Source organism: Muntiacus reevesi, chromosome 3 (assembly GCF_963930625.1).
Source record: "Muntiacus reevesi chromosome 3, mMunRee1.1, whole genome shotgun sequence".
Lineage (NCBI taxonomy): Eukaryota > Metazoa > Chordata > Mammalia > Artiodactyla > Cervidae > Muntiacus > Muntiacus reevesi.
Window position 1 is genome coordinate 1837200 of NC_089251.1, and position 23656 is coordinate 1860855.

The 23656-nt window shown below is 57.2% G+C and overlaps 2 protein-coding genes across 5 annotated transcripts in view; one reads left to right on the plus strand and one right to left on the minus strand.

Annotated features, from left to right (window-relative positions):
- Nucleotides 1-53: 53 nt before the first annotated feature.
- On the minus strand, nt 54-3057 carry BRD3OS (BRD3 opposite strand). Its single transcript, XM_065928060.1, has 2 exons — nt 2948-3057; nt 54-2306 (listed from the first exon to the last, which is right to left on the minus strand). Exon 2 carries the CDS (start codon nt 1739-1741, stop codon nt 1487-1489), a length of 255 nt encoding a protein of 84 aa, XP_065784132.1. The 5' UTR covers nt 1742-2306; nt 2948-3057; the 3' UTR covers nt 54-1486.
- A 17064-nt stretch (nt 3058-20121) lies between these two features.
- Nucleotides 20122-23656, plus strand: part of VAV2 (vav guanine nucleotide exchange factor 2) — a 320676-nt gene continuing 317141 nt past the window's right edge. For all 4 annotated transcript variants that reach the window (XM_065928065.1, XM_065928061.1, XM_065928062.1 and 1 more), the window contains exon 1: nt 20122-20817. In XM_065928065.1, the coding sequence (XP_065784137.1) occupies nt 20614-20817 (204 nt within the window). In that variant the 5' untranslated portion in view covers nt 20122-20613. The remainder of the gene's footprint in view (nt 20818-23656) is intronic.

Below are 23656 nucleotides of genomic sequence, written 5' to 3' on the forward strand. Positions count from 1 at the left end.
GCCACCTGCACTCCGTGACCAGAGCCTGCTCTGCTGTCCGGCCACCACCTCTGTGACTGCAGCCAACCAGCCACGGCCCGTTCCTGGATCACTCTGGGGGAGGCACAGGCATTCCAGCTAAGTCAGAAGTCTGCTTCCTTCCCGAGCTGGACTTAAGTCAGAGGACTGCAGAGATGCCGACAAGGCCTTTCTCCTGGGGGCTCCAGTGTCCGCGTGCCTGGACAGGCAAGCCTTTACTGCACAGGCCTGACTCTGACAGGCTTCCTCTTCACCCCGGGGAGCCACTTAAAGGAACTCTGTCTTCCGGCCTCCCGACCACAGGTGGCAAGCAAGCCGAGGCTCTGTCAGCGAGGACCAGGCCTCTGGCTGGATGTGTGACCTTCGGGGAATGCAGTCTGACCCGGTCCTCCCCTTCTGGATGCTGTGTGCTGACTAGCTTGCACGCCTGCATGAGGAACCACGCTCACGGAAGCGCTGGATGCACTGTGTGCATCTCTCTGCCCACCTGTGGGCTCCCCGGAGCGCTGCCTGCCCTGCAGTTCTTAGCAATTGTTCCACGTTACTGTTGTAAACAAACAAAAATGCTGGAGGCCAAGGTAGGATATTATGAACAAACAGATTGAAATACGGAGTGAGGAAGGAAGGAGCTGCCTGAAGATTTATTTAAAAAGAAAATTCAGTCTCAACACACCATGGCATTCGCCTCGCCACACAGACTTTAATTACATAAATCCCTTTAAACTGACTCATGAACTTGCCCACACGGGGGTGGGGGTGGGGGTGGGGCCCGACACACATCAAACATTGCAGGTGGCCGGGGGGCTACAGCCCCGGAGCAGAGGCTGCGCTGCTGTCGGCTGAGAACCTGCCTATTTCAGCTCTGTGATTAAACCTGAGGTGTAACTTCATAATTGGGAGTTTCCCTACCTAATTTTTTCGGATGCCTTTGCCCACAGCCCCAAACATCAGGAAGCTAGTGTAGAAGCCATCACGGTACATCGTGGGCAATGATCGCTTTGGTAACTAGACTCAAACTCAAGTGACACAGAGTTCTTGCTGAAATGCTGCTGCCAATGACCTGTTTAAAGTAAAACCACTGTGATCCTGCCAGTGGATTTCCAATCCTACATGATGCCAATTCTTTTTTCTTTTTTTAGATTTGACCCATTCTTTACCAGGCAGAAGGGAATACTAGAGACAACCTATAAGAATGTGAAAAGGTTGTTTGTACCTGGGGTATCTCTTGCGTGACTTATTTGGAAGCATGACCAAGACAGCATCTAGCCAGGCCTGCGGTGCCTGCAGGGTCAGGATGGGGTCCAGAAGTCTGCCCATCACCCTGACAGCAAAGCGGGCGAGGTGCCACCTCTGGGGTTTGGGGGTTCTATCACAGCTCAGCCTTCACATTCCCTGTCAGAATCTCCCAGTGAGGGCTGGGGGGTCAGCAAGGCAGCCTGGTGCCTGCACTCAGATGTTCACCCCAGAGTCACATTATAGAACAAAACTTGGACTGCCCTGTGTCCCGTGAGACATCCAGCTTGTTTCTGTCCCGGACAAGGATGGCCTCGTTGCCATACTGTGAGTACCACATGCTTCGGCTCCTGCTCAGGTACGTCCCGGGCACTGCGGATGCCAGCTTCTGCTGCTGCTGTTGCCAGATGAGCAGGGAGGTGTCCCGGTACCGGAGCCGGGCGTAGCTTTCAGACAGAGCTTTCTCTGCCAGCGGGACGCGGCCACTCATCACTGGCTAGAGCCTCCCTTCTCCTGGGCCACCTGCTCTGCACTAAATGCCACTAATGAATAAGGTTTTCAGCAGCTGGGTGTGAGGGTTCCTTCTTTAACTTAATGGTAACAAGGAACTCAGGCCATTTGCAGGCAACACCCTTTATGAGGGCTCTTTGAGAAGAAACTGGAGAGGAGTCTCCAAGCATTCTGAAGACCGCCAAGAGCCACGCGTGAGTCGGCAGGCAGGTCAGCGTGTCCCGGTGATGGGTCTGTGCTCTGAGTCAGGTGTGCCGATGACAGGGATGAGGCCCTCACCTCGGGGGGGACTTGTCAGGTGTCCACTGCGAGTCCAACACCAAGACTCGCACCACTGCATCTGAAGAGAGAGATCCGCTGTCCCGCGTGAAAAGACATTGTAAACTAGGCAGAAACCGACAGCAGCTTCTGTATGAACTGCCCTCCTGATCTGTGCCTGGGTCAGCTTTCAGCAGCGCAGAGGCGGTCTGATCCCTGCCAGGGATGTGGACCAGCTTTTTGTGCAGTGCCTTCTGCCTAGCATTCAGCTCCTCCGCAAGGTGAGGCTACAAAGAAAGGAACCTGCTGTCAGGTGTCAGGAGAGGAAAGGACCCCAGCGGTGCTGGCACGGGATCCTCCTTAACTCTTGGGATCACAGCCCTTAAACCAAGCCATGCAGCCCCAGGCTCCACTATTTCGGTTGCTCCCCGGTGACGCAGTGAGCTTGGGTTTAAGAAGCAGAAGGATGCCTCATCCTAGTTCTTCTGTGAACTACGGGGGCTGGTACTGGGGCAACCCCTTGCTGGAGAGCTAATGTCCAGGGAGAGCTGCGAAATAAGTTCTAAGAATCTGACGGGGCGCAGAAGGGACCTGCCCACGCTGGGCACGCTGGTACCCAGCCAGCGCCCGCTTTCCCCTCCGAGCAGCCGGGAGGGCCCGAACCCGAAGGAAAATGACGTCAGGGGAAAACCGAACAGGGCGCATCCACAGCAGGCCCAGCCCGGCTCTCCCAGCCCCGCGAGCCCTCCCTTCCGTGCGACCCGCGCCCCCGTCGCCCAGCCACGTCCTCGCGACCCGCTGAGCGCCCCCGGCCCCGCCCAGGGCGCGTCCCCACCGCCTCCCCAGCATCCCGGGCGCCCACTCGCCCGGCGGCGCCCCGCAGCCCGCGCTGACCCGGCCCGCGTCCCCCCGCGGCCCGCCCGGTCACCTGGCCCGCGCCCCGAGTCGTCCGGCCCGGGCCACCCGCGCGGCGGGGCCTCGGGGACGCGCGGGGCGGCGCCAGCGGGCGGCGGGCTGCGTCTCCATGGCAGCGCCGCAGGCAGCCGAGCCGAGCGCCGAGGCCAGGCAGGCGGGCGCGCCGAGCCGGAGTCATCGATGGCTCCGCGGGCCGGGGCGGGGCCGGGGGCGGGGCGGGCGGACCGGGGGCGGGGCCGGGGCGGGGCCGGGGCGGGGCCGGGCCGGGGGCGGGGGCGGGGCCGGGGCGGGGCCGGGCCGGGGGCGGGGCCGGGCCGGGGGCGGGCGGGGCCGGGCCGGGGGCGGGCGGGGCCGGGCCGGGGGCGGGCGGGCCGGGACTTCCTGCTGGAGCTGGGGCCGCCGCGGGAGGCTGGCCGCCCAGCGTTACTGTCGGCCTTTGCACCCTATTGGTCGTCTCTTTGCGTTGCTGCGTGCGTACTTCCGGGGCTCCCCACGTGGCTCAGTCGGTAAAGAACCTGCGTTCAGTGCAGGACTCCTGGGCTCAGTCCCTGGGTCGGGAAGATCCCCTGGAGAAGGAAAGGGCAGCCCACTCCCCTCTTCTTGCCTGGGAAGTCTCATGGACGGAAGAGCCTGCTGGGCCGCAGTCCACGGGGGCCGCAGAGTCGGGCACGACTGGGCGACTCATGCTTGCTCGCGTCCTTCCGCCACTGCTGTCGTTATTGCTACTGGCATTCTTGCTCCTAGCGATCGGCACAGTTATTTTTTAGTAATTACGTGCTGTCCCCAGTCCAGGCCTCCCACTCACCCCTGTCAACCAGCCGGGCCAGGTCCCCCTTCCTCCGCACCCGGCCTCCAAATCGTATTCCAGTAACACTCTCCTTTCGTCTCAGCCCCTTTCCTTACTGAACTTTCAGTTTTATGGTTTCCCCCTACGCCAATTAAGGAGGTGGACACAAGGGACCTTCATCGAACACAGCCCGCCATCACAGGTTGCACGTTCTTGACTTTCTTTGCAAGGACACAGAACATATACAGAAGCTGATCACACGCCAGACCAGAAATTAGTTTCAATACGTTTCAAAGCACTTAAGTCCTACCTGGAGAGGGTCACAGGAAACGTAGTCTATAAAACAGCAATAAAAAGATAACTAGAAGAAAACCCATATATTTGATTATTTTGAAATATATATATTCTCGACCCCACTCAAGGGTACCAAAAAGCAACCTCTGAATTTCTCATGGGTCAAAGAGAAACTCACAATCAAATTTTAAACTATTTTAATGGAATGGTGATAAAGATACAACATATCAAAATTTGTGGGATGCAGTTAAAATCACTCCTGGAGGGAAGTTTAGAGTCTCAAATGCATATACAACAAAATGTACATATATATGGCGTATTTGTGGGGTATATGGGAATTCTTTATTGTCTTTGCAGTTTTTCTGTAAATCTAAAACCATCCCAAATTAAAGCATAAAAGCTTATTTTTAAAATTAGTGAAAAGGAAAGTCACAGACGTGAGAAGAAATTGATAATACATATCACTAATGAGGGACTTAGTCAGGGTCCTACTGGAAGACAGAAGTCACACCAGTGATTTGACCAGAGAGAAATTAATAGAAGGGATTGCACATTAGGTACAAAGGTATTAACAGGGTCACTTGTTAGCAAGGTTAAAATAAAAACCTCTGAAGTAACTGAAGGTGGTAACTTCAGGAAACAGAGGACCAGAGCAAAGAGGGTGGAATTATGAACATTTGGAAAGTCAGAGAAGGGACGCCAAAGAACTGCAACTCAGACTTTTGAGGAGGGGGCGCTGGCGGTTGGAGCTGGTGTCTCTGCACCAAGAGTAGGGTCCCAGCAGGGTGAGACCCAGACCCCGAGGATGGGGTGCCAGCCAGCCACCGGCCCCGAGCAGCAGCAGGATGAAGTGGACTTTGTGCTCGTTGGAGAAACTGCAGACTGGATTCAGCTGCTGCTTCAGGAAAAACAGGAAGAATTGTGGCCCGGGGAGCTGCCAGCTGCCGGCAGGAAGCAGAGACGAAGCGGATTCCTTCTCTCTCCTCTCCCTTTCTGTCTGCCTCCAGCTCCCTTTCCTGATGGAGCCCACTGGTCCATGCCATCACAAAGCAGGCTGTGGAGGATGTTTCTAGATCTATGGCTCATAGCAAAGGTTTATGGGCACAGGCAAAACCTTCCTCACTGGCATCTGTTTATTCAGCCTCCATCCACACGTTTCTCACACATTTGAGCTTCCATATAACAAAAGCAAATCAGACAGAAACCTAAGTTTCCACTTCTGCCTGATACGATGTGACTATCTTTCATACGAGAATGGAATTGTCTCACCATCAACAGACAAATGAATAAAGAAGATGTGGTGTATATATATTCAGTGGAATACTACTCAGCCATTTGCAGCAGGGTGGATGAACGCAGAGACCATGATACTAAGTGAAGTAAGCCAGATAGAGAAGACAAATATCATATGATGTCACTTATACGTGGAATCCAAAAAAAATGATACAAATGAATTTATTTACATAACAAATGGACTCAGAGACATAGAAAACTAATTTATAGTTACTAAAGTGGAAAGGTGGAGAGGGATACATTAGGATTTTGGGATTAACAGATACACACTACTATAAATAAAATAGATAAACAAGGACCTGCTGTATATAGCACAGAGAGCTATATTCAGTGTCTTGTAATAACCTATAATGGAAAAGAATCTGAAAAAGAACATATATGTATATATGTATATATATATATGCTGAATCAGTTTTCTAATACCTGAACTATTGTAAATCAACTAAAATTTTAAAAAATTAAAAAAAAAAAAAAGAGTGAGACAGTCTTCTCCCCTAATAGAGGAAGTACAAAGTCCTGCCAGTGATGGTATCCTTTTCTGGGCTAGGTTAATTACTTTCCCCTGTTCAGTCTCCTTCTGTCTGAATATTCTCTCAGCTGAAACTAAATTGCAAAGTTAACTTCCAACAAAACTGTATTGAAAGTCGTAAGGAAGGTGAAGAAATAGAAGAAGAGCTGGGTCCAAATATGTTCATCCTTAACAGGCAGGCGGAGATGTGAGTAGCTGTCACTGTCCTTGTTTCTGTAACAGTCAGAAGGGGTTTTCTTTGCCTTCAGCAGCATCTCAGCGGGTTGAGGTTTATTTCGTGGGATGACTTATACCTGCATTCCTGAAGGGCACAAACTCTCAAGTGTCCTCCTATCAATCTGTCTGTGTCTATTATCTATCTATCTCATCTCTCTCTCTCTCTGTCATCTACCTATCTCTATCACCTGTCTGTCTGTCTGTCCACCTGTCTGTCTGTCTGTCTTTGGTGACTACAACTTTCCATGCACTTTGCTGCTGCTGATAGAAACGCTAACATGCTCATGCCCTGGGGAGAGCCCTCTGGGTCCTCAGCATAGTTTTTCCTGCCCTCAACCCCGTGTGCAGAATGACTCACCTTCTTCTTGGTGTTAGGGCTCCATCACCCCAGTTGGTCAGGTAACCCACTTGTCAGCATTCTGATTGGGTGGTATCAGGAGGCCCAGATTTAAGTGGCAGGCTCATCTTCCACATCAAAGAGCCCTTGACGTCCTCCCTGGGGGGCCCATTCCTCCCCCACCCCCACCCCCCGCTGGAGAATCCACTTTCCAAGTGTCAGAGCTCAGAGATGTGGGCAGAATTAGAACTGATGTGAGGCGTTGTCAGAGGGCCGCCCCCAGCTCCACCCTTTGGTTCCCGGCCACCTGTGTCAGACACAGTTCTCTCTCATCCGTGTCCATCTGATATTGACAGCCTTCTCTGCACTGGACGGGCCTCGGAGACATGTGTCCACCAAGGATACAGATATGATCTCTGACCTTTGTGAGTCCCTCCTGGGTCTCTTCTCCAGATCTCCTTGTCATCAAGCTCCCAGGCCTTTTCTTCCCAAGCCCTTGACCATCCAGCCAAACCAGTAGCAACCGCTTGAGAATCAGTGTAGGTCTATGCAATGGAAGACTGTTCAGTCATCTTTTGATAAATGAAATACTGATACATGCTTCAATATGGATGAATCTTGCCAACAGTGTGCGATGTGAGACAAGTCAGTTACCAAAGACCATTGTGTGACTCCAATGATATAAAATGTCCAGGATAGGGAAAGCTAGGGAGCAGAAAGTAGATCGGTGCCTGCCTCGGGCTGGTTTTGTGAGAGTTGGACCATAAAGAAGGCTGAGCGCCAAAGAACTGATACTTTCAAATTGTGATGCTGGAGAAGACTCTTGAGACTCCCCTGGACTGCAAGGAGATCACACCAGTCAATCCGAAAGGAAGTCAAGCCTGAGTATTCATTGGAAGACTGATGCTGAAGCTGGAGCTTCAATGCTTTGGGCACCTGATGCGAAGAGCTGACTCATGGGAAAAGACCCTGATGCTGGGAAAGATTGAGGGCGGAAGAAGAAGAGGATGAGATAATTAGGCAGCATCACCGATTCAATGAACATGAATCTGACTGAGCTCTGGGACATCGGGAAGGACGGGAAGCCGGGCGTGCTGCGGTCCACGGGGTCACAGACCAGGACACAGCTTAGCAACTGAGCAACAAGAGATGCTGAGGCAGAGGTCGGGAGAGAATGCGGGGTAATAGCTAATAGGTTCAAGGTTGCTTTCTCTTTGTTTAGAGGTGGGGTTTGCTGGGTCTCTGTTGAGGTGTGTGGGCCTAATTGCCCGGCAGCATGTGGACTGTTAGTTCCCTGACCAGGGAGTGTGCCTGCGTCCCTGGCGCTGACGAGTGGATTCCTAACCTTTGGAAAGAAAAAGTGAAAGTGAAAGTGAAGTTGCTCAGTCGTGTCCGACTCTTTGCGACCCCATGGACTGTAGCCCATGAGGCTCCTCCATCCATGGAATTTTCTAGGCAAGAGTACTGGCGAGGGGGGTTGCCATTTCCTTCTCCAAAGGATCTTCCCCACCCAGGGATCGAACCCGAGTCTCCCGCATTGCAAGCAGATGCTTTTACCATCTGAGCCACGAGGGAAGCTCCTAAAGAGTGGACCACCAGGAAAGGCACTGGGGTTGTTTTTAATGAGGCTAAAATGTTCTAAAGGGCTTCCCTGGTGGCTCAGATGGTAAAGAATTTGCCTGTAATGCAGGAGACCCGTGTTTGGTCCCTGGGTGGGGAAGATCCTCTGGAGAAGGAAATGGGGACCCACTCCAGTACTCTTGCCTGGGAAATCCCATGGACAGAGGAGCCTGGTGGGCTACGGTCCATGGAGTCGCAAAGAGTTGGACACGACTGAGCGACTAACATTTTCCTTTCACCGACGTGCATCATCATCAGAATGGGGGTGTGAACTGGGGCGTGTTCACACAGAGGACTACTCACCACAGTGAAGAGGAGTGAAATCCAGTACCTACAGAAACAGGGCTGGGTCACGGAGCCAAAGCGAACGAGCCGCTTGTCAAGTTCTGACCCTTGACCTGGCCCTGGTTACGCAGGTCCTGACTCGACCGCTTTGCACTAAGCTGCCCCTTCGTGTTTGATGCTTAATCCTGTAGGTCAGATTTCACAAAAACGATTTTGAAAAGTGAATTACAGGTCATGAAAAAGTGATACCTACTAGTCCCAAGCGTCATGTTGTTTCACCATAAATATGTCCTTTAAAAAAAAAAAAATTCTGTAGCTGCACTGTGTGCCTCACAGGGGTCTAGATCCTTGACCAGGGATCAAACCCATGCCCATAGCAATGAAAACGCCAAGTCCTAACCACTGGACCGTCGCCAGGGAATTCCCCGTTGGTGTTTTTATACAGAATCACAGTAACGGGGTCACATGCTGGCGTAACAATTCTTCGCCAATATCTAATATCTGGTCAGTGTTCGTGTTTGCGGATTGTCTGATAAATGTCATTTTATGTTTAATTTGCTGGAGAGATGATCCGAGTATTTGGTTCCGTGTCTCTTACACCGCTCTCCATTCTGCGCCCGTGGCTTTCTCCCCAGCCATCTAGCTGTTGAAGACACAGATCGTGTTTCTGCAGCCCGTCTGCACCCTGGATCTGGCTGGATTCCGTCCCGCTGGCGTCACTCACGTGTCCTGCTTTCCTCTCTGTGTTCTGGAAACTGGCAGGTGGCGCTCAGCCTCGGTCAGACGAAGGTCCCACTTGTCAGCGAGGCTGCTTCACGAGTGGGGCTGTGAACGTCCCAGCACATCACGAGACGGGAAGGACCACGCTGGGTGCTTCTCTGTCGTCCTAGCACTGACCGCTGACCTTGGCTATGGGCAGCGTGACCTACCTACTCATTACAGAAATCCCCCCCCCCTGTCTTTCACAGGATAACTTTACCTGCCCAAAATGATCATAGCCCAGCTCCATTACTCACTAAGGATTGCAAATCAGGGCTCATCCAATCCTAATTTTCTTTCTGCCTGTTTTCTGGAATCCTCCTGAAGGAAGAACTTTCTTCATTGACTCTTTCTGAGTTTTTATTTAGCTGCTCTTGGCCATGCTGGGTCCGCACCGCTCTGCAGGCTTCTCTTTAGCGGCCGCAAGCAGAAGCTACCCTCTGGTGTGGTGCTCCGGCTTCTCGCTCCGGTGGCGTCTCTTGCTTGCGGAGCACAGCCTCTGGGGCACACGGGCTTCAGCTGTGGTTCCTGGGCTCTTGAGCACAGGCTCAAATAGCTGTGATGCAAGGGCGTAGCTGCCCCGGGGCACGCGGGATCTTGCGGACCAGGGGCCGGATCTGCGTCTCCTGCACTGGCTGGCAGATTCTTTACCACTGAGCCACCAGGGAAGCCCCCTTCCTCAACTCCCGGGTTACCCCGAAACACAGCTCATATAGGAAAGGCAGGATCAGTGCTGCATCCTTTCTCTTTATTTATCAGTTTTTGGAATAATGAACTGGTGCTCTGCCAACTTCCAAAGAGATTTTTTTTTTTAAGTCAGGGATTTTTAAAAATATTATTGATAGGACCTCTTGAATTTGAATGTATTTGATGTCTTTCAGTGAATGGCCTTCATTATGTATTTGACTCTCGCCTGGCCAGCAGGAAACCAAATTGCTGGCAGGGCCACCGACCCCACCCCAACCCAACCCCGTCCAGGTGCTGTGGGGAGAGACCTCTCTCCGAGCTGCTGATGACTGCCGCCAAGAATTGGCCTCCTTGGCAGAGAGACCCCATCGCTGCCTTGGTCTTCCCCTGGCCTCTCCACGCCTCCCTGTCTCTCCTGCATGCCTCTAATAAGGACACTTGTCACTGGATTTAGATAATCCGGGATAATCTCATCTCAAGATAGCTAATTACATCTGCAAAGACCCCCTTTTCCAAATAAGGTCGCAGTTCGCAGACTTCAGGAGTTTGATGTGACAGCTCTTTCTGGGGCCCACCGTTCAACCCGCTCTGAATCCTAACTTGGAAACTGGCGCAGGGAAGATGGAGTGAAACTGGGATTGGTATTTGGCCAGGCTGTGGCTCAAAGCGACGAAAACCCAGCTTTCTTAGCAGATGGGACAAAAGGGCCAAGTGTGTGCTGTGCTGAGTCGCTTCAGTCGTGTTTGACCCTGCGAACCCGCCAGGCTCCGCTGTCCATGGGATTCTCCAGGCAAGAATCTGGAGTGGGTTGCGTGCCCTCCTCCAGGGGATCTTCCCGACCCAGGGATCGAACCCGAATCTCTTACATGTCCTGTATTGAAAGGCAGGTTCGTTACCACTAGCGCCACTTGAGACGCCCAATAGGGGCCATCAGTTCAGTTCATTTCCTCAGTCGTTTCTGACTCTTTGTGACCCCATGAACTACAGCACGCCAGGCCTCCCTGTCCATCACCAACTCCCAGAGTTTACTCAAACCCATGTCCATTGAGTCGGTGATGCCATCCAACCATCTCATCCTCTGTCCGTCCCCTTCTCCTCCCGCCTGCAATCTTTCCCAGCATCAGGGTCTTTTCAAATGAGTCAGTTCTTCGCATCAGGTGGCCAAAGTATTGGAGTTTCAGCTTCAACATCAGTCCTTCCAATGAACACCCAGGACTGATTTCCTTTAGGATGGACTGGTTGGATCTCCTTGCAGTCCAGGGACTCTCAAGAGTCTTCTCCAACACCACAGTTCAAAAGCATCAGTTCTTCAGTGCTCACCTTTCTTCACAGTCCAACTCTCATATCCATACATGACCACTGGAAAAACCATAGCCCTGATTAGACGGACCTTTGTGGGTAAAGTAACGTCTGCTTTTTAATATGCAGTCTAGGTTGGTCATAACTTTTTTCCCAAAGAGTAAGTATCTTTTAATTTCATGGCTGTAGTCACCATCTGCAGTGATTTTGGAGCCCAAGAAAATAAAGTCTGCCACTGTTTCCACTGTTTCCCCAACTATTTCCCATGAAGGGATGGGACCGGATGCTATGATCTTAGTTTTCTGAATGTTGACCTTTAAGCCAACTTTTTCACTCTCCTCTTTCACGTTCATCAAGAGGCTCTTTAGTTCTTCTTCACTTTCTGCCATGTGAGTGGTGTCATCTGCATATCTGAAGTTACTGATATTTCTCCCGGCAATCTTGATTCCATCTTGTGCTTCATCCAGCCCAGCGTTTCTCATGATGTACTCTGCATATAAGTTAAATAAGCAGGGTGACAATATACAGCCTTGACATACTCCTTTTCCTATTTGGAACCAGTCTGTTGTTCCATGTCCAGTTCTAAATGTTGCTTCCTAACCTTCCTTCTCAGGAGGCAGAATCAGGTGGTCTAGTAATCCCCTCTCTTTCAGAATTTTCCACAGTTTGTGGTGATCCACGCAATCAAATCTTTGGCATAGTCAACAAGGCAGAAGTAGATGTTTTTCTGGAACTCTCTTGCTTTTTCAATGATCCAGCGGATGTTGGCAATTTGATCTCTGCTTCCTCTGCTTTTTTCTAAATCCAGCTTGAACATCTGGACGTTCATGGTTCAAGTATTGTTGAAGCCTGGCTTGGAGAATTTTGAGCATTACTTTACTAGCGTGTGAGGTGAGTGCAATTGTGCGGTAGTTTGAGCATTCTGTGGGGTTGCCTTTCTTGGGGATTGGAATAGGGGCCGTATAGCTCAGTAAGCCGTCTCCTGCGCATCCCTGAGTGAGAGGCCCGGGGCAGGCTCTGGCGGACAGCAGTATTGCCCAAAGCGGAAGTGCATGGCTCTTGTGTGGGCACTTTTTAAATAGCTCTGCAAAAAAGGGAATGAAAAGCTAAGATTCCTCTGTTTTAGTCACAGACACAGACTGATATTCAAAGATGCCGTCAGCCAGAAGCAGAGGAGTGATGTCTCAGAAGGCAGAGGTCTCAGGTGGTCTTTAGGCAGGGAGGGCTAGCCTTTAAGGGGAGTATGGCCGCTTCTGCTGGACAGAGGCTCCAGCGGGAGCGTGGGCGGATGGGTTCCCGGCACGTTGACCTCTACTGTCTGGTGCGGCCCCTGGTTCTCCGTCAGGGCCCTGATCGTGACGCAGGAAACATGCTGACTGCAGCCTCCCCGGGACCGTCACCCCTCTTCCTGCCCTGCAGCTCCAGGGCACGCAGCCTCCTTATACGACGTCCTTGTACGGCTGCTCCAGCTCACACCCCTGCCTCCAGTGACAATGAACCCCCAGCCGTTCACAGACTTTCTCAGATGCTTTTCCAGCAGGTGTTTCCGTGCCTCCCCTAGTTGCTCTCCCCTTGGTGACTCAGACAGTGAAGAATCGCCTGCAATGCAGGAGATGCAGGAGACCCCAGTTCGATCCCTGGGTCAGGAAGATCCCCGGGAGGAGGGCATGGTGACCCAGTCCAGTATTCTTGCCTGGAGAATTCCATGGACAGAGAAGCTTGGCGGGCTACGGTCTATAAGGTTGCAAAGAGTTGGACATGACCAGGCCACTAACACACACCATTCAAACGCTTGAGATACCGCACCCACAGCCAGCACCTTCCATTCTGAGGGCATCCGCCCTGGTTCACCACCCGGGAGAGTTCTAGCAATCCCCGCCCCGTGCCGGGCACCCTTCTCATCCCACTTTCTGCCGGCAGTGGGGCTCTGGCTGTTGGCGGGTGGAGGCCAGCCGGTGCGTAGTAGCTGCTTGGTCCTGCTTCCTGGCCCCCAGTGATGGGAGTGGGGTTGGATCGGCGTTGTCTGGAAGGAGAGGCGGGTGGGGCAGCTAGGAAGCCATCAGGCTGTTCCTCAGTCCGGCTTCGGCCCCTCCCTGGCCAGGCCAGCGGGAGGAACAGGGCACGCAGCCTGGCCGGGCGTCGGCACAGACCTGTCCTGTCGGCAGCCACAGAGAAAATCCAGGGTGTGTCTGTTGGGAGCCCAGGTGCGCGGGGCTCCTGATGTCACGGGCTGCCAAGGCGGGATGGAGCTTGAGAACTGTGACCCGCCTCCGGACCCTGGGGGGTGGCGGAGAGGAGGCCTGGGGCCTAAGGCCGGGCAGATGGTGGGCGCCCCGAAGTGCCATAAGCGGGCACCTGCCGAGGCTCAGCTTAAAGTGTGAGGGGAGGAGATGCCAGCGCTCCGCCCTGGTGGACGCACCGGTGCCGAAGGACAGACCCTCGTCCAGGCCGTGGCTGAGGGCGCGAGCAGGGCCACACGCGGAGTGGCGGGTCCCGGAGGACCAGGCCAGCTGGGTCGGGCTCTGCGCCCAGGTCCCACAGAGGAGTCGAAGTTTGAGTTGTATTTAATTGTAAGTGGGACTTCCCTGTGGCTCAGATGTTAACGAACCTGCCTGCAATTCAGGAGACCTGGGTTCGATCCCTGGGTCAGGAAGATCCCCTGGAGGAAGGCGTGGCAACCCACTCTAGTATTCTTGTCTGGGAAATCTCTGGAGAGAGGAGCCTGGCGGGCTCTAGTCCATGGGGTCACACAGAGTCAGACCTGAGTGAGCGACTAGCACTTTTAGCTTTCTCAGTTGTAGTTAGCTTAAACTCGCATACTCAATTCAGTTTGGGGCAAACTCTTATGTATGTTCGAAACAACTTGGGGTACACGAATCTATTGTTTACGATACATTTTCTGAACTTTAATAAATGCAGATCGAGCATTTCTGATGACAATGTAGTGTTCCTGCTTCTGAAAAGTGCTGGGAGTATAAGATACACACTGGGTTTTGAAGACTTTAACATGAAAAGAAAAATGTAAAATATATCATTAATAGGTTTTGAGGTTGATTACATGTTGAAATGATAATGTTTCAGATGGATGTAAATAAAATGAATTATTGAAATGGATTCCACCTACAAGGAGTTATCATTCGACCATAAAAAATAATATAGTCGTTACACAGGCTGCTTCCCAGGTGGCTCAGCAGTAAAGAATCTTCCTACAATGCAGGAGATGTGGGTTCCATGCCTGGGTCGGGAAGATCCCCTGGAGAAGGGAATGGCAACCCACTCCAGTATTCTTTTCTGGGAAATGCTATGGACAGAGGAGCCTGGCGGGCTACAGTTCAATCGGGTTGCAAAGAGTTGGACACGACTTAGCGACTAAACAACAAGTTATTCATAGACACTGCAATGAGAAACAAGCTTGGCGCTATGCTGAGTGAAAGAAGGCCAGACGAAATGTCCAGAAGAGGCAAATCCATGGGGACAAAGTCGGCTACCAGTTGCGAGGTCTGGAGTGGGCGGGGTGCTGGAGGGGCAGCTGAGGGGCACGGCTGTCTCTCTGGGGCGATGGGCACGTTCTAGGACCTGGAGCCTTCCTGCCGGGTCAGAAGCAGGGGCAGACCTACCCTGACCGGCCCTCCCTGACTGCGCTCTGATCACCACGGCCACCCCTCGGGTCCTGCAACACACGACCAGCCACCTGGGGCTTGGGGCTTCCCTCGGCAGGACGAGACTTCTGTCCTTCATCAAGATGGCCTGTTGGGGTCATGATGACAAGGGTCCTGCAGAAATCCAGGATCTGCCCCAAATCCCAACTTCTCAGCCTCATGTCTAAAATGAATTGAGTCCTGGAGGACCCCCCATCTTAGAGACTTAAGCACCCTGCACTGGAGCCTGAGCCCGGCTCAGGAAGGGGTCCCCAGACAGGGAGTGTGACATGCCCTGGAGGTGGGATATCAGAGGTTGCAGTTGGAGTCACGACCCATGGATCAGGGTCTCATAAGTCAAAGCAGCAAGAGGTAAAATGCCTGTATTCTGCCTCTTCCAAAAGCCCGCAGTCAATGGCTCAGTGGGTGCAGTCTGACTCCACGGCGGGCCAGATGGTCTTTTTCTACACCTATGGTTTCCCGGGAAATTGTGACAGCTGAACTTGCATGATGTAGCTACAAATGGAATTTGCAAAATGTGTGTGTTCATGTGGTTTGGACGTGAGAATAGTTCCTTCACCCAGTCATGTTGGGAAAAGTCAAAACATTCGCTTCCTCTCCCCTAAGAACAAGGCCGGGACTCAGTAAATGCTTTCTGGGTGGAGGATTGGGGGGTGGGGGGTGGAGGGACGGGTGGCCTCCGACTGCGGGGGAGGGTGTTTGCAGGAGCAGCTGGACCCTGGCTGGAAAATAAGGGCCCTGCTGGTAAGAAGCCCTGAGACCTGGCAGCAGCCCTGGGATTTGGGGGGACCTGGGCTGAGGAACCCCCTGGCTCTCAGAGGACGTCTGTGTGGCAAGGAAGGGTCTGGGCTGCTTTCGTGGGCAGAGAAAGCTCCACAACCCTTCCACTCGGCCTGCACCACACCCAACACGTGGAGAGACCCCGAGGTCCCCATTCAGAGCGAAATCCTGGTGCCACCCCAGTGATGAGCTCTCCTACTGATCAGGGGGCTCCGCGGGAACTCAGGAGGCCTCGTGGGGCGATTGTGGGCTCGGGTCACGCCCCCCGGCAGGCACACACACACACACACACACACACACAAACACACACACACCCGGTGTTGCTTCCCCGGAGCCGTCACGCCATCAAGGGGAAGCAGAAACCAAGGCCCCGCTGGAGGCGTCACAGGCCAGACTCGGTGTCCAGATCAGGGCTCCGACCCTGCTGCTGCCAAGGCCTGACCTCGGGCCAGTCCTCGAGCTGCGGGCCCATCCCGACAGCAGACTGACAACAGCCTGGAGCTGGGTGGTCATTCCATGTGAGGCGGAAGCGGTGTGACCTCTCTGGGGTCGCCTGGACCCCGCAGCCTCTGGGTTTCAGGAGCTCAGGGCTGGTGGCGGCGCTTCCATACCCTGCCCTCCTTCCGCTCAGACACAGGCTGTGTCCGCGGCAGCCACCCTCCGGCCAGCCCTGCTGCCCCTGACTGTGCTTGCGCCCGTTTCTGCAGTGGCTATGTGCGTGCAAGTGTGTGCGAGTGTGTGCATGCGTGTACATGCGAGTGTATGCGCGTGTGTGCGTGTGTGAGCGTCTGTGTGTGTGTGCTGGCCTTTTGAGGTTGTTGCGTTCCATGCTGAGTCAGGATCTACGTGTTTTAGACATGCAGCATTTTCCCGTCTCCCAGCTCTCTGATCTATCCAAACCAGCGTGTCAACCACCAGCTTTTGGTTCCAGGAGTGGAGACCCTTCGCCACTTTGGGGTTCAGGAGCAGGTGCTGGGGAGGCCTGGCGTTTGGACCCGGCTCCCTGGCGCCTTGCAGGGTGATGCTGGGCAGCTGCCAGTGTGCTGGGTTTTCTGCATTTAATCACTCAGGACAATGACTACGCTCACTGTGAGGCTTAGCGGACGCAGACAAAGCCCTCGGGCCAGCCACTTAGAGCTCAAGAAATGGGAGCGGCTATTCCAGTTGCAAATAGTTACAATGATATGCAAAGTCAGTGCTAATCTCCTGGAGTGTAATGTTTCAGACTCACAGAAAGACGGTGAGATACACTGTGGATCAATAGATTATACAGGCTAGTTTTTAAACCTTTGAATCCGTTTTACCCACTTGTGACTTCTATGAAAGAAGATATTGGATTTTAAAATTGTAGTTGCAGTGCTTTGCTGAGCTGTTGGTTTATTTATTTGGTGTTTAATTTTTTTTTTTTTTTTCAGCTCTGCGGCTTGCAGGATCTTAGTTCTCTGACCGGGGAATGAACCCCTGCCCTCAGCAGTGAAAGCTTGGAGTCGTAACCCCTGGATTGCCAGGGAATTCCCTACGTGGTGTCCCATTTAACAACTTGTTCGACCACCTACCACAGGCTGAGTGCAGTTTGCAGTGCTGGGAGGGAACTGGGGACAGGCCACAGATGGCCCCCGTGACCACAGAGCTGACGATCTGGGGGGATGAGACGGAGCAACAGAAAAGTGCGGAGAAGAGAGGGTGCGAGCCACGCTCGTGGCCATCGGGGCAAGAGCCCCAGGCATGGGGGCGGCAGGTGCAAAGGCCCTGGGGTGAGGGCCCTGCTGGGTGTGGCTGCGGAGCTGCAGGAAGTGAGGTCATCTGGGGAGCAGCCACGCCACGCGGGACCTGCCTGGGAAGACATCTGATTTTCTCTCTGGTGAGGAGGAGCCTCCGAGTGCCCCCCGTCTGGGCAGGAGCGTGACACGGCCTCACGAGCCTTGACTGGGTCTCTGCTGACTGCTGAGGACAGACCGGAGGGGGCCAGGGCGCTGCAGGTGGAGGCCGAGCGGCCCAGAGTGGGGGCCTGTGACCCTCTGTCCCTACTTCGAGGTAGGTGACTCTCTGCCCTGTGGGCTTCATCCATGCCACTGGGCTGGGACTCCCAGCTTCCTGCCTCTCCTGGGGACCGTCCAGCGCTTAGCACAGGCCTCTCTTGCTGAGGAAAAGTGCCGTCAGGGTGGGCCACGTGTGCTTACTCACGCAGTGATGTCCGACTCTGTGTGACCCCACGGGCTGTAGCCCTCTGGGCTGCTCTGTCCACGGGGATTCTCCAGGCAAGAACCCTGGAGTGGTTTGCCATGCCCTCCTCCAGGGGAACCTTCCCAGCCCAGGGATCGAACCCAGGTCTCCTGTATTACAGGCGGATTCTTTTCCATCTGAGCCACCTGGGAAGCCCCGAGTGCAACCTCCCAGGACACCATCCACTGGCAGGTTGTGGGCTCCTCCCCGGGGCGCCGTCCGCATGGACGATGGGAATGGTGCCCCCTGGGTTGTGCCGCAGGCCGTCTCGGCAAGCGGCTGAGTGTGAGCAGGGGTGGATTCCGGCGGGACATTCCGGAACGGTGTCCCCTCTTCTTGAGCTGTCCTCTGACTCGACACAGCCCAGCCGCGCTCACGACGCACCGAGGGTTTGGAAGAGTTCCGTCAAGCTCCCCTCATTCATTCGTTCCCACCCAGCCCCCTCCAAACCCTGGGAGGTCCACGGGGCGGGTCAGTGTCCCCCGTACTCGCTTTCGGTCACTGGGAGTCAGGAAGGCGCTGGGGTTGGCTCAGTAACACACAGCGGGGAGGCCCAGGTCTCCTGCCTTGGCTCCCCTCGGAGCTAAACCTGACCCTGTGGGCGCTGGGCAGCGCCTGGCCACGGGGCAGCCAGGCGGCCACAGTGCCCGCCGCTCCCACCAGGGGGCGGCAGACGACCGCCCGTGCAGCTGGCCGTTGCGGGGCTGCCCTGTCCCCAGCTGGGGCTCCTCCTCTGGGCTGGTTCCCTGTCCAGGCAGGAAGACGGGGAGTCATGAGAACCCCAAGGAGCACCCCATTCCACCCCCATGTGCAGAGCTCCCGGATAACGGCTCCTGTCCCCTCCTCACCAGTGATTCCGCAGGGAGGGGCTGTCCACCCTCCGGGGGGTCCTGCGCGGGGAGGGGGCCCCCGCAGTGTCTCAGATGAGGGGCGGCTGGAGGTGCCAGTGCCAGCCCTGCCCCCGCTTGGTGATTTCTCAGGGCGATGCCGGAGGAATCTGCCTGCTGCGAGGGGCAACCTTTTGTCTCGGGCAAGGCAGGCTGGATCCCACCCGTCTCAAGCCGGCTCCTTCCTGTCCAGGTTCATGAAGCTGCCACACCCGCTTCCTCCTGGAAGGAAGGACGCCCGGACAGCAACTTGGCCTGATGTTACTCCCGCCAGGGTCTGCGGCCGGGTCTGGGGTGTGTCCCGGGCGGCCAGCCCCTCCCTCACTTCTGTCCAGGGGCCAGAACCTGGCCAGGGTCCCCGTGCTTCCTCCTCAGGAAGGGGTTTGGGAAGGGGCCAGCCTGACTCTCTGCAGAGACCAGTGCCCAGAGTGGGGGGTGGTGGTGGCAGGGGGCCTCGGGGGACCCTCGCTGGGTCAGCAGCGGACTCCTGCCCTGCGCTGGCTCCTGCCCCAGGAATGCCAAAAAAAAGAGGCAATCTGGGTCACAAGGGAAGCTGCCGGGTGGTGCCCCAGGGCTCAACCCGAGTGTGTGGGGCTCAGGACTGGTCACCCCCACGCTCACCCCAAGACTGCGCCAGTCTTAGCGAGGGGATCACACTTGTTCAGGTTCACCCAGCTGAGAACCGGGGTCTCCTGACAGCTGAGCCAGGATCCGCATCATTTCACTGCCAGACTGGCTCCTTTCCTCCTAGAAGTCCGGCCACCTTCGCAGGAGGCCAGCTGCCGGGAACACAGCCCACCCACTCCCCCCCAGAGGGCGTGGCCCAGGAGGGAGTTCACGGCAGGGTCAGGGGACCCAGCGTGGAGGCGGTGCCACCCAGGGCCGGGTCTGGTCGCGTCCCCTTTCCTCTCTCCCACCTACTATGTCACATATTCCATCTCCGACGCCAGGGTTTGCCCTCTGGGCAGCTGCCAGTGGCAAGCCTTTGGGTTACAGAACAGGGGAATCCCGGCCTTTGTGCGCGATCGGGGGCTTTCCTGCGGGTCCCTGCCCAGGGCACAGGACAGGAAGGGGCTCTGGGCGAGTCTCCCGCCCGTGTGCCTCCCGCCTCGAGATCTCCTCCGGGGGTCGCTTCGTGGACCGAGAGGGCTTCGGGCGAGTCCGCCTAGTCTGTGCCCCCTCCAGGGTCTGTCCTGCCCGAAGGACCACGCAGAGGCCCCCAGCGCGACGAGGGCCACCTCCCGAACTCCTCCTGAAACGCAGGAGGGGCGCAGAGACCACGGCCGGCCGTCACTCCACAGGCGAGGCCGCGCGCCCGGGGCGCAGAGGTTCCCGAAAGTCCCGGTGCCTCTCGGAGAGAGTCCGCGGGCCCGGGGCCGCGCCGCGCCGCTGCCCCCGCCCCGCGCTACTCCGGAGAGCTGCCGCGGGGCAGGAAGTGGGGGCCGAGGGGGCGGCGCCAGGCGCGCGCGCCGGCCCCGCCCCACCCCGCCCCGGGCCGCGCCCCCGCGCCCCCTGCACCCGGGAGCCGACGAGCTGCGGAGTCGGATCGCCGGGCGCCGCGCACTGAACCCGAAGGCGGGGCGAACAAAGCGGCGGCGGCGAGGGCGGCCCCGGCCCCGGACGCGCAGAGCGGGCGGCCCTCCGGGCCTTTGTCTCGGGCGGGGCAGGAGCTGCGGCGGCCGCGGGGCGCCCCGAGCGAAGAATGCGGCGCCGGGCGGCGCGGATCGAGGGGCGCTGCGGCGGTGGGCTGCGCGGAGCCCGGCCCGGGGCCTGGGGGGACCTGTGTGTGTGAAGGGGGCCCGGCCGGCTGCCCGGCGCCCGCCCCGCGACCGCACGTGGGCGAGGAGCCGAGGAGGCGGAGGAGGAGGAGGGGACGCGCGGCGGCGCGGCGGGGGCCCGGGGCGGCCCGCGCGAAGCCCCGCCCCGGCCGCCGAGCCCCGCGCGGGCGGGCGGGATGCCCCGCGGCCGCCGCACTTTGGCCGGAGCGCGGCCCTGAGCTGGCCGGCCCGGCGGGCGCGGGCGCCATGGAGCAGTGGCGGCAATGCGGCCGCTGGCTCATCGACTGCAGGGTCCTGCCGCCCAACCACCGCGTCGTCTGGCCCTCGGCCGTGGTCTTCGACCTGGCCCAGGCGCTGCGCGACGGCGTCCTGCTGTGCCAGCTGCTGCACAACCTCTCCCCCGGCTCCATCGACCTCAAGGACGTCAACTTCCGCCCGCAGATGTCCCAGGTGAGGGTCCGGGCGCGCCGGGAGGGGCCCCGGCTTGTGGCTGTTCGCGCCGCTGGGCGGCCCCGGGGCCCGCATCCGAGCGGTAGCCTTGGGGACGCCGGCGGACGGCGGGACGGGGAGCCGAGAGGAGACGCGCCCCGGGCCTCGGAGCCGGCTGCTTCGAGGGGCGATCCCCGGAGGCACGAAGTTAGCCAAAGTCCCCCAAGCCCGGGGCGCACCTCCGCCGCCTCCGGGCACTGCCTGGGAGCGCCGCCGCTGGGTCCGCGCCTCCCGGGAATGTGGGCTCATCGAGCCCCGGCGGGGCACTCACCGCCGCCGCCCTCCCTCCCCGGCCTTGGCGTCGGGACCCAGCGAGTTCCGGCCCCTGCGGACCCCAGAGATCCGGCCGCGCCGGTGGCCTCCTCCGGCGTAGTGTCCCTTGGCTTTGCGCCTGGTGGCTGGACGCCCTGGAAGGCGAACCGACAGGCATCGGAGCGGGGCGCGGCGGGAGGGGCTGGTGGAGCCGGGAGCCCTAGCCGCCAGGGAGAGCGGGTGGGTGGGGGCGGCCGCCCCCTCGCCGGCCGGCCTCCTCCTGACCCCCGGGGGAAGTGGCAGGCAGCGCCCGCCACAGGGTCATGCAACTCGGTGGGAGCCCGGAGCCCCTCGTGGCTTCCCCGGGACCCTGAAGCGTGGCCTTTGTCGGGCGGAGGCGCATGTGGCTGCGGGCAGGCAGGCAGGAAAATGTCTGCTTGGCCAGCAGGAGCTGCCTCTCTGGTTCCTAAGGAACTTGGTGAAGACTTAAGCAGAGGGCAGGCTGCTTCCTGCTCTCCTGGCCCCTCGGCCCCACCCCAGCACCTCTGGGGGGCCATCCCGCAAGCAGGCCAGCAGCAGAGCCCCTCTTCTGTGACCCTCAGCAAGCCCGGATGGACAAGGGCCCTTCACAAGTGTGACATCCGAAGTGGGCTGGGGAGGAGGGATGGCGTGAGTCACTGCTTTTCCAGGCTGGACTGCATGGCCTCTGCCCTTTGGCTGTGGCCGCGTTTCCAAGGAGATGGGGGCACCCCCCCCCCCCCCCCGCCCCCCAACAGGATGCTGACAAAGGAGTCCTGACGGGCAGGGGGCCACCCTCCCGCTCCAGGGTGGCGCATGGCCCAGGGAGAGCCCCAAGCTCCCTGAAGCCAGCGCCGACCCGGGACCCGGGACCTGAGGTCCTGGGGCTGGGCGCCCTGATTGCGGGGTGCTCTCACAGATCCAGTCCTCTCCCCAGGGGCTGGGAAGGACTTACCCATTTTAGGGCTGGAGGAACTGAGGGGAGGAGGAGCTGCTGAGGGCAGAGCTGGGCCTGGAGTGTCTGCCTCTGGCTGTGAACAGCAGGGGCTGCCCCCCACCCCCCAGCTGGTTGGCAGAGGGGCACAGCCGGGGTTGGGTCCTGGGGCTGCCCCCTCTCCAGGACAGGATGGGGAGGACGGGCGCTGGCAGGTGGCTGGCTCAGCCCCAGTGCTGGAAATGCAGAGACTTCCTGGGGTCCCTGGAGCCCCCCACCCCAGCCCGGGTGAAGGGGCGCTAAAGGGAGCTAAGGTGTGTCTGTCTTCACGGCCACGCGCTCTTAGTGAGATGGGCAGTGTCGCCTCCTGCCAGTGACCGCTTTGAGGGCCTCAGTTTCCCCACCTGTGTAGTGGGGCCGGCACCAGGGGCCGCCTTACAGCCCTGATGGGAGGGTTCCCCGAAGGAAGGCGGAGAATGTCCTTAGTGATGTGCGCTGACCGAACATTAGCTATCTCTGGACATGGGCAGGCATGGCCCCTTGTGGCTGAGGGCTGGTCTCCCCTGCCTGTCATCTCATGGAGGGTGGAGCTGGTCACACTGGTGTTTGTGTGTCTGTGGCTGGCACGGGGTTGGTTGTGGGTGCTCCGTAAACCTGGGTTAGCCGGAGGGCCCCATCTGTGTATTCCCATTAAAGAACAGTCCTGTGGACCACGTCTGGCTGTGCAGGGTTTGGGAGAGGAATGTGGGATCTGTCTGTGCGGCTGTTCTTTGCTGTCTGGGGTGCTTCTGTGCCCGAGACAAGGAGGGAAGAGGATGCGTTTCTCCCGGTCCATGGTGACTGCATCCCGAGAAAACTGCAGCTGCCCCTTCTTACCCGTCCTGCCCTGGGCGAGGCACCGTCCTGGGAGGCACAGGCCGCCCTTGTTTCTTCCTTATTGATGCTTTTGGCACGTTGGATCTCCGTTGCAGTGCGTGAGCTTTCTCTAGCTGTGGCAAGCAGCTGTTTGTTGTGATGCACGTGTGTGTGTGTGATCCTGTTCTGCCTGCGGTGGCTGCTCTTGTTTCGGAGCGCGGGCTCTAGGCACATGGGCTTAGTTGCTCTGCGGCAAGTGGGGTCTTCCCCGACCAGGGATCGAACCTGTGTCCCTGCATTGGCGGGCAAGTTCTTAACCAGCGAGCCGCTGGGGGAGTCCGCACCCCTGTTTCATAAATCAGAAACCTGCATCTCAGAGAGGTCGAGTGACTTGCCCCAGGTCACACAGGTAGCAGGTGGTGAAACTGAAACATGAAGTTGGGCCTCCCTTTCGGGACTGTTTAAATAAATTCTGATTTCAGAAGCCTTTTCTCTGCGCTCTTCCTGGCTTTCTGACGGGTGCTCCTGGCCTGCTTCTCAGGTTGTTCCTGGTGTGTGTCTCTTTCCATGGCATGGGTGGGGCGGGGCGCGCATGCCTTTTTCCTGTGGGGTCTGGCTACTTTGCTGGCCAGTGGGCAGGGCCCTTTTCCATCTTCCTGTGGCCACTGTGTGCCTCTCCATGGCCCCGGCCAGCCCCGAGGCCTGCCCGACGTCCCCTCATTCCAGAATGCTGCCCTGGCC